Consider the following 14,866-nt stretch of genomic DNA (forward strand, 5'->3'; position numbering starts at 1 on the left):
AGGTGGGGGCAGGCCCGCCCGCTACTCCAGGCCCCAACCCAGGGAACCCCATAGCCGGCAGCTACATGCTACCACTCCTCCAACTCCCGCCGCCTATTTCCCTGGGCCACTTCCCCATAGACCTACCCCTTTCCTGGCTCTTAGTATCAGGGGCCTCAGTCTGGCAGTCCTCAGGCTGGCGCTCCCTATTGCTCCCCTGACCCTGCCCAGTGCTGCTCTATCGAAAGTACTCCTCTAAGGCAGCCAGTCCTTCTCCCTGGCACTCCAGGGAGAGACTGCCCCTGCTCTGTTGAGCAGCCCTTCTTATATGGCCCTCCCTGGTCCTGACTGGCTGCGCCAACAAACCTTCTCCTGATTGGCTCTCTACAAGCCCTCCTCCCATTGGTTGGGTTTTGCACAGCCTCCCTGAGGGCTGCTTTAACCCTCCATCTACATGTGTGGGGGCCACCACAGCATGCTTTTATTTTTATTGATTTTCATTTTCACAGTTGCACAAAATTATGGGTTTAGGGATTTTTGTCAATTTTTACCCATTTAATGTCCTGCAATCATGAAAATTTATGGGAGGGCGGTTAGACAGTACTTATTTAATGACAGTAGACGTTGAGATTCAAAAACTTAGAACTTTATAACTATTAAAACACAAATTGTCACCATCACATGCCAAAATACACCAAGTAAATATCCTTAAATAAAACTCTAATGGTTCTCAAGCAGCATCTTTCTTTCTTTGCCCATCTGTAAATTTCTGTTTTCATGGATGGAAATATTTGTTGTCAGTTTGTGTGTGTATGGTGAAATCAACGTTAACCAGTTTAAAAATTCTCATCCTTTCAAGCCTAAGTAGTTAGTTTAGGTTAGGGTCTGAGGCTGTGTTCCTGGTGTACACCAACCTCCACTTCGTGCATTGTTTTGCACACACCAGATCACCGTGAGGCTGATCAAAAGAGATACAGCCCAGACTTTTGAATGTTAACAGAGTAGTGTCTTGTCAAATGTGATATTCTTTATTTGAAATGGGAGCCAAAATGTGCTAGTCTTAGCACTAAATCCGTTCTATCAAAAGTTAGAATACATGCTTAGTATTGATCTCTGAACAGAAGAAGGAGGCAGAGTGCTTCAGAGAGCTAGGGGGGTATAAACACTGTATTTGCCTAAAATAAGCTTTTGTTAGTAGAACTAATTTTCCATCTGCCATGAGTGATTGTGAATTGGTTTGTAGATAGCTCTGGCTGTTCACCCCAGTGATGAAGGTCACTGGACACTAGAAGAATAGATCTGGGCATAGGTGGCCAAAAAGCCAGCAAGTAACCCCAGCACCAGATTTCTTCCTGCACATGGACCATGTAGGTCTATTCTCAGCATTGACAATATCATCCTATATAAAGGGGAGTAGACAGCTGCCTGCATCGTATGTGCTGTATTCCTTACAACTGGCTCCATGGATTTCACACTCTTGGATATGTACTGCAAGTCAAGTGTTCTCTGCATCAATATCAGCAGCTCATACATTATTCAGCATGTTTGTAACAGTGAAGCACTAAAACAGGCGAGAACATTTGGAGCTTGAGCAAAATGTACACGTTGCATTACATATACTGATTGTAATGTATCTGTTTTAATTAAAAAGTGTGGAATCTAAATTTTAATGAGTTGCAATAGCAAATAGTCAACTTGAAATATTTATGGAGGCCTGATAACTCCATAGGTAATTAAATTTCATATTCATTGAATTGTTGTCATTGATTTCCACTTTGGAAATATTTTGATATCTTTCAGGTGAATTCTCTCCCCCCGCCTCATCCCCCCCCAATCTGTGTGGTGGCTCTGAACCACATTTTATTAACCCTGAACTGCACAAAACTTCCTTTCATGCCAATGGACTCTCTTCATACCAAATATGTTGTAAAGGAGACAGATTTTGCCCTCAGTTTATGCCAGTGTGCCGCTCTCTAAACTCCATCAAAGAAGGGGCAGAATGGCCTTGTACAAAGCACTAGATTGGGATTCAGGGGATCTGGGTTCAATTCCCAGCTGTGCCAGAGACTTTTTGTATTCCTTGGGTGAGTCACTTAGGCCTTGATCCTGCAAACTCTTATGCATGTGCTTAATTTTACTGCTGACGTAATCCCATTGACTTCAGTGGGGCTACTCACGATAGTAAAATAAAACATTTGCAGGACCAGGGCCTTAATCTCTCTATACCTCAGTTCTTGTAATAATCTTGCCTCTCTCCCATTCTGCCTTGTCTATTTAGACCAGGGGTCGGCAACCTTTCAGAAGTGGTGTGCCGAGTCTTTATTTATTCACCCTAATTTAAGGTTTCGCGTGTCAGTAATACATGTTAACGTTTTTAGAAAGTCTCTTTCTATAAGACTCTATAATAACTAAACTATGTTGCATATAAAGTAAATAAGGTTTTTAAAACGTTTAAGAAGCTTCATTTAAAATTAAATTAAAATGCAGAGCCCCCCGGACTGGTGGTCAGGACCCGGGCAGTGTGAGTGCCACTGAAAATCAGCTCGCGTGCCGCCTTCGGCACGCATGCCATAGGTTGCCTCCCCCTGATTTAGACTATAAACTCTTCAGGAAAGGGACTGTCTTCTATGTGTATATACCACATTAGCACCACCCAGCTCCAATCTCACTTGGGGCTCTAGAGGTACTGTAATGTCCCCTTGGATTTATACTGGTTTCACTAGTGTGAACACCTGGCCAGAGAACCTACATTGTGAGGCTGAGATAGGAATCTTTAGCCAAAATTTGAATGTTTGGAAAACAGAAAATTCCTTAAGACAGATAAAAAAAAATATACTGAAATGATTCATATCTCCTAAAATTTCAATTATCGGTCAAAATATCCTGAAATCAAAACCTTACTAGCCTCAATTATCGGAAAGCCACTGGGGACACTGAGTAAGTTCACATAAATGAGCTTTCTGAGAATGGAGGGAATTTTCAGTGACGTGAATAGGTGTCAGGAGATTTGATCCTATTTTGGTACCAGGGAGTTTTTGGGTAATTGAAGTTTGAATAATCTAGGTTGAACAGTATATCTGAGCAAATGAAGAGACTGTGGAGTGTGTGTGTGGGTGTGTTAAACTGGTATCTTTTATCAGCAATAAAATTAGCCAGGCTAGAGATTAAAGCCACCTCTTTCCCCAAGTGCTGTGGGTCACAGGCTGCAGTTCTTGAGGATCCTGCATGTTACTCCATCAATGGGCCTTTACTCTGAATCTGGAGGGGCCATCTACAGACACTGGAGGATAGTTGAGCATCTCTGGTCTCTTCCCTCCAGACGTTGTCAACAAGGGTGACAATTGGGAGGTGGATATTTGCCTCTGAAGCTAAATCAAGACCACCAGATTCGTATTATAAAGTTGAATGGTCGCCATCAGGCAGAATGGGATTCAAAACAGCAATAAAGAAGTTATCCTCAGACTCTCTTTACATGAATATTTTAATGTGATCCAGTGCAGTGCCTTAAACAGGTGACCATCTTTCCCCTGGATCTGAATGTCAAATCCATGATATCAGAATGGATTGAAAATTAGACAAACCATGGTGCCCTAAGCCTACCACTGAGAGATGGCACAAAATACACCGGATCAGAGCTATGGGGAGGAGACTGAAGGGAAAGATGAGAATCATCCTGGCCTCAGCTGGGTGCTGAACAGAGGAGACTAGATGGGGACAGAAGCTCTGGGAGAGAAGCAGAACCACAGCAAAGAAGGGAATTTGGATGTCAAGATAGAGGGTTGCTATAGAAAGGAGGAAGGGAAATAAAAGGAGAAATGCCAGTATTTGTGTGTCTGATGTTAAGGCTTATGTGCACTCCTATGGCTTTGATAAATATACATCTCTCTTTGAAAGTATTACCAAAAAAGGACACCAGTCAATGCCAACTATTTCCTACAACAAGATCCCCATCTATAGAACCACAGGGACACTACCTTAGACCACAAATGGTAAACAAGCAGAGCCATTGGCACCCTTATAAATTAATCTTTCTTTTAAAGTATAGGTTAAAATCAACTTTGTTTTCTTCATTGCAGTAGAACATTATATTTTCTTTAATAGAAAATTAAGACCTACAGCATGATTTGATAATTGACAAAAGAAAATACAAATGTGAAGTAGAGAACGACCCAAATTACAAAAAGCTCAGCACATAAAATGCTTCTGGTACAAACTTGTCACTCAAGTGCCAACTGTCAAGGGTTGGATACTATTCATAAACCATGGTTTTAGACTTTATCTTAATGTCAGTGCTTTGTTATGATTGACCTTCTTCTGGATGGAAGCCCACTTAAGCTATTGTAGCCTAAACAATGTGATTCTGTTCTGAAGGGGGAGAATAGAGAATGCATTGTTACTTTGTAAAACGTCTTTGGACTGAATCCCAGATGGGAAGGAAGTGGTGTAATTACTGCACTCAATACAGAGCACTGGAGGGCATGTAAGGCAACCGGTCTGTAATGAGCCAGGCAGCACACCACACCACCACTGAATGCAGGATGGTATAACTAGCCAATTTTCATATTAGTACTTTATTTGTTCTGCTAAATGCAAAAAATTCTGCATTTGACCACTGTAAATTAAAAATTAAAGCCAGGCTCCCTCAGCAAACAGGAATAAATATATACCAAGTCTGTTCGGCAGTGGTGAATTTTACAATCTGAGAAAGTTTTGTTTTCTTCCAAATGGAAGAGAGACCATTTCTCACTCCAAATCCCATGGCATATTTATTGTGGAATCTTCATTGGATATCAAATTGCAATATGATATGATCTTTACACTGTCACATTTAGATCTGCACAATGAAATACATTCAGTCCTGACACTACAAATTACGCTTCTGAGCTATTGCTTAGATACTATGCTGATCTTGTATTTGAATGTTTCTTGTGCTATGTATTTCCCTGAACATTGCAACGACAGCATAGTTAATGTATAAGTGATAGGCATTGTGCTAGGCACGGTACCTACCTATTGTAAGAGACAGTCTTGTCACAAATAGCTCACAGCAGTAAATAGACAGGACAGAGGGTGGGGGGGAAATGCTATTGGCTCCATTTTACAGATTATTGTCCTATCCAAAGCCACTGTGGAAGTCTGTGACATAGCCAGGAATTAAACCCAGGTCTCCTGGGATCCAGGAGAGTGCCTTAATTACAAGATTATCCTCTTTCCCTAATATTGATACTACAGTAGCACCTAGAAGCTCCAGTCAGGACCAGGGCCCTGTTGTGCTAAGCACTGTAGAAAACATACACAAAGAGATGGTCCCTGCCCACAGTATGCAAAATCCATAGATATAGGGTGACCTGCGTGCCCCCCCCCCCACATGTTGCCTCCTGAAGATGAGGCGCCAGGTACCAGGAGAGGCCGGTCCATCCCGGGGGCCCAGCCATGCCTGGAGGGTAGAGAGCGCTGGGCAGGGAGGGTTGGGTCAGTCGGTCCGTCCCCCCACACCGTGTGAGAGAGGTATATCAGAGTGTGTGTGTGTATGTGTGTGTGTGTGTGTGTGTGTGTGTGTGTGTGTGTGTGTGTGACCTCTCCCCGTGTGTGTGGGGGAGAAGTGGGTGTGTCACCCTTCCCTGTGTGAACCCTAAAGCCTTAAAGATAAGAAGGTAAATAAAAATAATCCAACTATGCAGTATTTCTTTTTAACGGGCTCAGTCAACTTGATGTTAATTTGAACATTTGCACTGCATAGTTCTGATTAATTGCTGTTGAACTCGGTTGAATGTGAGTAATTTTACCAGGTGTCCCGTATTCAGTATAGGGAAATATGGTCACCCTACTTAGATAGAAACAAGCCGACCAACTGGTTGCTTTTAGAACTGTGTGTGTGTGTGTGGTTTTGGCGCAGGAAAACAGCTGTACAGTGAAAGCCATTTGAAGTGATATCTGAATTCTAGCAGACATATTACAAATATATTCTGAACAAATCTAAATATTCAGACTCTAGTGTCAGATACACCCCCTCCCCCAGATGAATAAACTGACCCCTGCTATTCACATTGTTCTTGATTTAGCTAACCACTCAAGCATGTGCTTAATTTTAATCCTGGGCATTGTTCTCCTGGAATTTAATGGATTAATAATTTGCTGCTGCCCTGTATCTGCAGCAGATCATGACAGTCCCCCTACACTGGCTCAGTCATCATGGCTGGTGAATTGGGGGACTCTGCCCACCTTGTCCTAGTAAGGAAGTGGTGCCCACTTGGGGTATGTCTGCACTGTAGCTGGGACAGACTCATGCTAGTGGGGTTGGCATTAGCGCACTGTGGATGCTCCGGCTTGGGTGGAAGCTTGGGCCCTCACCCATGTAGGCTTCAGAGCCTGAGCTCCAGCCTGAGCTGGAATTCCACATTGTTATTTTCAGCACACTAGCTTGAGTTCTGCTGGCATAATTCTGTCTACCGAGGCTGGCTCATAGTGGCATTCCCTTGCTGCATGCTTAATCCTGTGTGCCTAGAGACCACAGGTGTGTAAGGCAGGGTCTGCCAATCCCTCGTGCCCATGCCTGGTCATGCAGTTGAGGGCATACTTCAACTCTGGGATACTATCTCAGTTCTAGCCAGAAGAGAAAGTAACTTTCAGGACTTACCGGTACTGTCGGAGTCCTGAGGGGGCGTGGCCTCATCCGGAAGAGGTGGGGCCTCTCAAGATTTAAAGCCCCTGGGGCACCAGCTGTGGCTTGGAGCCCCAAGGCCTTTAGATCAACCGGGGGCTCCCAGCAGCACAGGTGGCTGGGAGCTCCTGGGGCTCTGGGGCAAATTAAAGGGCCCGGGCTCAGCCGCCGCGGAGCTCTGAGCCCTTTAAATCCCGGCCCCAGCCTGGCTGCAGAGCCGCGGGTGGGATTTAAAGGGCTCTGGGCTCCCTGCTGCGGCAGGAGCTCCTGGCCCTTTAAATCCCAGCCCGGCCGCCGAGCCGCGGGCGGGATTTAAAAGGCTCTGGGCTCCCCGCAGTGGCAGGAGCTCTGAGCTCTTTAAAAATCCCGGCCCCAGCCCGGCTGCCCAGCTGCGGGTGGGATTTAAAGGGCTGCTGCGGGGAGCCCAGAGCCTTTTAAATCCTGCCCGCAGAAGCCGGTGCGGTCCGGCTTGGCATACTGGCTCTTGCCAGTGCACCGTACCGGACCGGACCGGCTTACTTTCACCTCTGGTTCTAGCTGGAAATATAGCGTCAAATCCTGAAGATTTTCCTCAGTCTTCCCTTGACACCCATAGGCTTTAAGCAGAGTATAGCCTGAATGGATTTGGTCCATTTGAGAATGTGATCCACTGAAAACCGCTTTCCTTGCAGCATTTCTGCTCTGGCTGAAAACAAGATGGTGCATTTTAGAGAAACCTGAAAACATTGGCCAAATCTTTTGCTAAATAATAATATTTGTGTCTTGCACAAAGGCTCCTCCTTGTCTTAGAACAGGTTTGTCCATCTCTAGTTTGTAGGGTCACAAAAATACAAGGGAAAGTGTGGCACACCGCCTAGTCTTTTTAATGCTGAGCCTTCTGACCTTAAAGTGGGGTTAGGAAAAAGCAAGAGGGGATCTTCGGGACTCATGTCTGTGTAAAATGCTCTATTGGTTCCATTTGTTTCTTATGGAACTTTTTCAGTGAGAAGCAAATTGGAAAGTGCTTTTTTTCCATAAGAACCCATCCTGGAAGAGCGATAGAAGAATGTTTTAAACGGATGCTTTGTTTCTATGTGAAAGAGGCAGCTCCAAGAAGGTTTTTCTGGATCCGCGATATGTTTTTGACTCCCATCCAAAATTTGGGTCAGTGTAGAGAGGAAGCTGGATAGGGGGAGTCTCGGGATCTCATGTCAAATTGCTCCACATGCTTATAAGAGTCTTTACTCTTGGGATAACCTCAGCTGTGATGGAATTTAGACTTTAATTCCTTCAGTGCTGACAGATGTGCCAGCTAGTACACTGAAGACACGATCTTGGTAGCAGACCTAGTGGAAAACTAGTACAACAGAATGGGCATTCGTTCCATTAAACCTTCTACTTAGACTATGCATGGTCCAGCAGGAGTTAAAGTTTTGGTGTCATACATAGAAAAAGTGCCCTTTCATGCATACAGTGATCATTTGAGATCATCATTGGCTTCATAATTAACTTTCCTTAGGGACCATTTTTCATGATATCTTAGTGTTTTCAAAAGGCCTCTGCACTTAGACAGGGGAGTTGGAAGTCAGACATGGTGATCAGAATTAAATGCGGAAGACAGCAGGGGTGTGTGTGTGTGTGTGTGTGTGAGAACAACGTTTTTATTGTAACAACATTGTGGAGATCATAGCTGATGTGCACAGAGGCATTTTGGGAAAGGAGCATTCCACCAGCATTGCCCTGTTTTCATTGCTAGTGGGATTAGTGAGATGATTGGAGCTGGAGGGGAAGAGTGTGATGGGATTTCATAGGGAGTTGGAATTTGGATTGCTGCTGGGAATGAGATTGCCTTTGTCTGGTTAGAGAGAGCGTGCTGCCCCCTGTAACACTGATTATAACTGCATTGCTTAGGTTGCTATTGGGCAACGGCAGAGAATTCTAAAGTCAATAAACTCTTGTCTGCATTTTAGTTGTTTGGCTCAGGCAGAAGGTTGGTTATACCCAAGGAGTGTCATCTGTTAGAGAGAGTACATTTCCAAGCAGTGACATTGCTTGGATTTAGCAGTTCAGGTGGTGGAGAATTTGCCTGTGAGGTTAAGGTTATTGCAGCAATGTTTAAGAGTAGAAACTGCAGATGGTGTGATGTGATGTGTTTTGTGTCTGTCCTTGGACTTTCCTCTGCATTTCTAACTGCTGAATGCATCACATCCATTCTGTAATCCATCCTGCCTCTAGACAGCTGCTACTGTTAAATTGCTTATCAGCTGGGTTCTGGAGCGGGAGGGGCAATTTTCCAGCAAACTACTCCAAGTTGTGTCCTCCCTGCTTTCTTGAGGCTTAGATAAGGTGACTAGTACATTGGTCAAGTGGGTGATTCTGGCAGGAATTCAGGATTTGGGAGTTTTACAGTGCTAATCCAATTAAGTCTAGGAGCTTTGTAAGATCATGCCCTAAGCACTAAGGAACAGAGGAAAGTGAACTGCTCTACATCATCATCTGCTTGGTGATCAATGGCTCTACCAGAGCTGCTTAAATACTTTCTTATTAGCAGAAAGAAGGTGCTGTGAAAGAAACTGCCAAGCATGGATGGGTGCATTCAGCTACAGCTTCCCAAGATATCGTAGGAAATAATCTTCCTGGGTGATCCACCCCGATGCAGAGGGGTGGTACAAAGCTTATGCACCATTTACTTTCCTAGGGCTTAAGTGATGCCTAGATGTTATGCTGGCCCTCTGTCCAAAATCAGGAGACGTGTATCGGAAAGTAAGAGGGACAGGCTGAAGAATGAAGCCTTCCACAGGCAAGGGTACTGGATGACTTTTTCCCAAGACAAGGAATGAGGAAGTCAGGTTGAACAGCAGGAGGTCTTAGCCCTGCTGTTTTGGGGAAAAAGATTCTGGAAAGATTATCTGCTGTCCTTGATCTAAGAGAGCACATCCAGCCAAGCAGATCAGAGTCCCAGTTTCTGGTCCCCTATTGCCTGAGTCACAGGAGAATCAGAATTCAGAAGGCCCCTAAAAGGGTCAGCTTTAACATCCAAGGTGAAAGGTTTAATTGCAAGTTGTAATTAATGGATTGACCTAGAACTGGAATCTATAATAGTCTGTAGTCCTTTGGAGTGCTGCGTAAATGTCAGTAGTTGTCGTGCCACAACACACGTCCTTCCCGCGGTCACAGACAGCGCCGGGGGCTAGCAGCGGAGAAGGCACTAGTCACAATCCTAAGTGCAAGGCCAGTGTGAGGCTAGAGCTGACTGCAGAACTCGCCTTCCCAAAGGGGACGGGGTAGGAGACGGGGCCAGATACAAACATAGCCCTATCTTTTCCCCTGCCCTGAGCTGAGGGAAGCATGTGAAAAGAGCACCTGATTTACCTTATAAATGTGTGCAGCACGTACTGCCGTGGGCCATGTGCTCCCTGAAGTATGAACTTGAGTTTATCCCAACACCTCTGGGAGTTGCCTTCTGAGATGCTGTTCTTCCTTAATCCTCCTTTATGGTCCTTGCATGCTCTGCCTTAAAGGTGCCATTTTGCGCACTCTTTCCCCCTCTCCCTAGCTTTCCTGCTTAGCACTGGGCCATCAGACTGACCACAGGACAACAGCAAAGCAAGTTGAGATGCAGGAACCAGTGCAGAATTACAAGGCAATTGCTTCTCACTTGAGGAGGCCCATTCTCCACAGTTCAGCTAAGAGGAAAGTTGCCTCTGGCCCATGCAGTGTCTGTACTAGCTGATGGGGATTGTCAAGAAAGAGTAAACTAGCTCCCCTGACACACACTGTGCCCTCGGCTCCCACCCCACTCGTAATAGAATAAAAGCTTTGTTGACGTTCTGAAATGTTTGGATAAATGACCCTTGCTTTTTTTTTCTGAGCGGGAAGATGGGGTAGGTCATTAAATGGCTCCTGTATCCTTTCAACCTCTGCCCCTCTTCTTACTTTGCCTGCAGGTCTGCTCTAGGTGGGATGGGAAGGTTCAATGCTTTCTGTCCTTTCTGCTTCAGTCTTCTCTTCCTTGTATTGCCAATAGACCCACCACATCCCATCCAAGTCTTCTGGACAGCAGGTGCCCCTCTGTTTTTCTGCAGCCTCTCCTGTGGGCATCTCTGGGGCTGCTTTAACAATGAAAGAGCCCTGGGGATGAAATGCATAGGCATGCAATGGGCACAAGTCTGAAATCTCCGTTTGTTGCAGGCAAGCTGGCCCTTTAAGGGGAGTTGCATCTGCTGGGAGGAAGCTGATTCTGTAAGGCCAGGGATCAGGTGAATAGCTTGAAGATCGCCTGGCCCTCATAAAAAACACCAAGTAGGTAGATAGGTGCCTGCAGGAGACCCTGGGTGTGGAGAAAGAACCCAATTTATATATGATTCTCTGTTGGATGGCCTGCAGTAGATAGGATCCTGCAGAAGACACTGGGTCAAGGGTCAAAGGGCGTGTTCGAAATATTGAACTTGGGTAACTCTGAAGAAATAAAATTTGAGTCCCTGAAGAAAAGGGGGCTGGAATCCTGTGGCTGAAGACTGTTCTTTGGCCGCGCTGGTGAGTTCGCCCACAAGCTCACCCTGTTCTTAGTGTGAGAGTGGGGATTGGAGACCGTGGCTCTGGGGAATCTCCACCCTGGGTGCTCTTTCACTGTTGAAGAGCGAGGGTGCTGCTGCCCCTGGGGGTGGGGAGGGGTGACACAGAGGTGAAGAATCTGCTGCAGAAGAGTGGGCGACCTGGCACACTGCAACGTCCATGTGGGGCTTTAGAAGGAATGGGCCTACTGGCCATTCCTCTTGGGGAAGGGACTAGCCACTGCTGTGCAACTGAAGGGGGTGGGGAGCAACAGAACTTCTCGCTTAAACATTCATTCTACTTGGTCCCTGAAAACCCAGTGGGGAGGAGTCGGCCACCTGGCTGGGCCCCAGAGAGGAAGCTGGAGTTGGAGTGAGGTAGCAGGTGACAGCCCCCTACCTCCCAGGTGGCCTGCTTTGAACGCTAGAGTCTGCTTGGTTGTGTGGGTTGCAGGTGGGCAGCATCTTGGGGAGGGACCAGAAGGGTTTGGATGAGTCAGTTAAGCAGCCTGACTTTGGGAGGTTTCCCTGTCCCTGGTTGGCACTATCCTTTGAAAGAAGCTAGGTATTGACTGTTTCCGTAGAGCATGGCTCTTTGTCTCTGTTCTCTCTGCACTGTCCCTGCTCTGAGCAGCTAACTAGGCCTGACAAGAGAGGAAGGGGGGTGGGTTTAACCTACTTTATTTATGGGTGCTGGAAATTGACATGTATTATTTATGCTGCCGCAAATCTTTTATTTGGGATGAGAAATCCTACCACCGGGCTTCCTGCTTCTAATAATCATTCCTCTAGCTAAATTGTCTCCCAAAGCCCAGGGCTGCTCTTGCCAGGGACCCAGCTGGTGTTACTTGATGACTTTGTGGCATAAAAAGTCTTCCTGATATAGCAAAGCCACCGATGTGCACATCAGTCACCAGTGCTGACAGATGGGCTCTTAAATCAATACAAAGAAAGGCAAGGTATAGGCTGACACAGGTAACAAAGTCAGGCTCAAACACACGGCCTGATTCTGTACCGCCTGGCATCTTGTGCGTCTATAAATCTGTGCAAAACTGGGTGTGAATTGCTACTGTCTTGCCCAGGTATAAATGACAACGCAAGGTGCAAAGCACTAGAGAATTTGACTCAGAGCCTGGAACAAAATACTTTGCGGTTCCTAAATCTGCCTAAGTCATAATGAATCAGTTGCCAGCGCTACCCTTCTGCTACTTTTGTTCATTTGGAAGATAATTCATTCCCTAACGGCTGAGAGATGGCGTCTGACAAACCTCCCCTCTGAAAACTCTGCTCAAGGACGCTGCTCTTTACTGTTTGCTCAGTCAAAAACGTTCTGGGGAGGTTTTTTTCCTTTTATCTGAGGCAGCATAATAAAATACCTTAGATAAACAAATTTATTCTTGGAGGGATGTTTATTAAGTGCTGGCAATCCCCTATGATAAATAATTTCTCTGGGAGAAAAAAAATCAAGAAGAAAGTAGGCCAAGGAAATGATTTTAGTGGAGGAGATAATGCAGGAAGCACAGGACACTGAAGGCTTCTTTTTCATGTTGTCTTTTAAGAAAGCGTCCTGTGTCGTTGGTAAGATGTTACCACAGTGCCATCTACAGGCGAGCTGAAAAGAGTAACACACTCAGCTGAGGATTTGGCTGGCTAGCTCTTCTGAAGAGCCTTGTAGGTGACATGAGAAGCTCACTGCCCGAGGCCCAGCTCTGCAATCCTTTCTCATACCCAGTTGCCTCCTGGATTCCATTGACACCACCTGCATGAGTAAGTACAAAACAAGGGAGCAAGGGATGTAAAATGGGCCCAGAGCTACAGATGCATCAGCCAGCATCAGGATGGTCCTGATTTGTCAACACAGAGTCCAGAAGGCAAACAATGAGACTAATCAATATTATTAGTAGTGTTTCAGCAAAGCCTAGAGGCTTTCACTGATATTGAGACCCCGCTGTGCTAGATGCTGTACAAATATGGCATAAAAAATCCTTATCCCAAAGAGCTTATAGTATCAATGGAGGAGTCACACCAACTGGGAGAAAGGAAGTATTAGTATCTCCATTTTACAGGTAGGGATCTTTGACATAGATTGTGATTTGCCGAAGGTCCCACAAGGAATCTCTGGCAGATGTTCGGAGTCCCAATCCAGTGCCTTATTCACAAGACCATCCTTCTCAATAGTTCAAAATTTCTGCAATACCTCAGTGAAGCGATAACTAGTAAAGCATATGTGTAACTCGAAGATTGTATGCAGGGACCCAGTGTGTTTTGATTGTGCCAGGGGAAGCATTAAGAGATTTTGTTTTAAAAGGATGTTTTAGTAAATGATTGACCCCGGGCAGTAAAAGATCAAGGAAATTACTCGTAATGTGTGTCAGAGCATCCGAGGCCCTTTATGGACGGCTAAGCAAGAAACTTCTTGCTTTACATTTTTAAAAAGCTGGCAGCCCAGTTTGTAGCTGCGGCTGGAGAAAGCACACAAGGTTTGTGTGTTTGCAAGTATGGGGTTCATACAGAAGATGTGACCCCAGATGAGACACACATAGCTTTGAAGCGGAAAGAAAAAGGTTTTGCTTTTCACTTTCAAGTGTGAATCCCTGTGTATTCTGTCTAGGATTTCCAAAGGGGCCCAAACTCCCATTGAAAATCATCCTTAATGCAGGAATGGGTCACCATCTCACAGCATTTAGCATCTTGCAGATTGTTCTATACCATTACCCCACCCTTTGAAGGTTTACGTAGCTTTTGTTAGAGATGCATAAGAGAGAAAATATGCAGGCAGAGATCCAGTAACTGCTACCACTTATAACTATTGTAAAATCACTTACTTCTTTGGTGTGTCAGCATGTTAATTGCCATTGATGAACGTGGCTCAAAGGGCAGCTTGGATAAGCACCCAGAAGATTGGGTGCTTAGCAGACTTTAACATGAATCAAACTAACCGCTTTGTTCTGCAAACCTAGGTTGGCAATATTGTGAGATTTCTAGTACTGCCTCTTTAGAAGCATAGAATATCAGGGTTGGAAGGGACCTCAGGAGGTCATCTAGTCCAACCCCCAGACAGATTTTTGCCCCAGATCCCTAAATGGCTCCCTCAAAGATTGAACTCACCACACTATAGGGTGACCAGACGTCCCGATTTTATCGGGACTGTCCCGATATTTCCTTCTTTGACACTGGACAAAAAAGCAATTTTGCCCTCCGCTCTGGCGCTCAGCCGGAGACACGCGGAGAAGAGGGGCTGCGGGGGCGAGACTTGTCCCAGGTGGGGAGGCCGGCGGACAGGGGCGAGGGGCCAGCCGGGGTCCCCATAAACTTCCCCGCCGCTGCCAGGGAGCCCCGCGCCTCTCCTGCTTGGCTGCGCTCCAGCGGCTCGCCCCGGGGAGCCCCTCAGGAGACCGGCCGCTGCTGTGGCTCGGCTGTGCCAGCCCCGGCCCCCTGCACGCCCGCGCCGTGCTGCCCCCGGGGTCCCCGGCTCACATGCACCGCCGCTGCCCCGCGGCCAGCCCCGGACTTCTTTGCTTCCCAGCGCTTCTTATCGGTGTCCCCCCCCCCCCCCATGCCCTCTTTATCCCCAGCTCCCTCTGCATCGGGGCCAGCTTTTGCCCTGGGGTGGCCTGCTAATGCCCCCCTGCCCCTGTGAAACCGCCCCCCGCCCCCTCCCGCGTCCCGATATTTCATCCCTGTGATCTGGTCA

At 46.3% G+C, this 14,866-nt stretch overlaps 1 protein-coding gene across 6 annotated transcripts in view; it reads left to right on the forward strand.

Annotated features, from left to right (window-relative positions):
- GALNT9 (polypeptide N-acetylgalactosaminyltransferase 9) overlaps positions 1 to 14,866 on the forward strand; it is a 903,908-nt gene that overhangs the window by 418,787 nt on the left and 470,255 nt on the right. For all 6 annotated transcript variants that reach the window (XM_065568515.1, XM_065568512.1, XM_065568518.1 and 3 more), the window contains one exon: positions 12,732 to 12,939. Coding sequence is in view for 1 of the 6 variants with exons in the window: in XM_065568517.1 (XP_065424589.1) it covers positions 12,936 to 12,939 (4 nt within the window). In the remaining 5 variants the exon portion in view is untranslated. The remainder of the gene's footprint in view (positions 1 to 12,731; positions 12,940 to 14,866) is intronic.

Source organism: Chrysemys picta, chromosome 15 (genome assembly GCF_011386835.1).
Source record: "Chrysemys picta bellii isolate R12L10 chromosome 15, ASM1138683v2, whole genome shotgun sequence".
Classification (NCBI taxonomy): domain Eukaryota; kingdom Metazoa; phylum Chordata; order Testudines; family Emydidae; genus Chrysemys; species Chrysemys picta.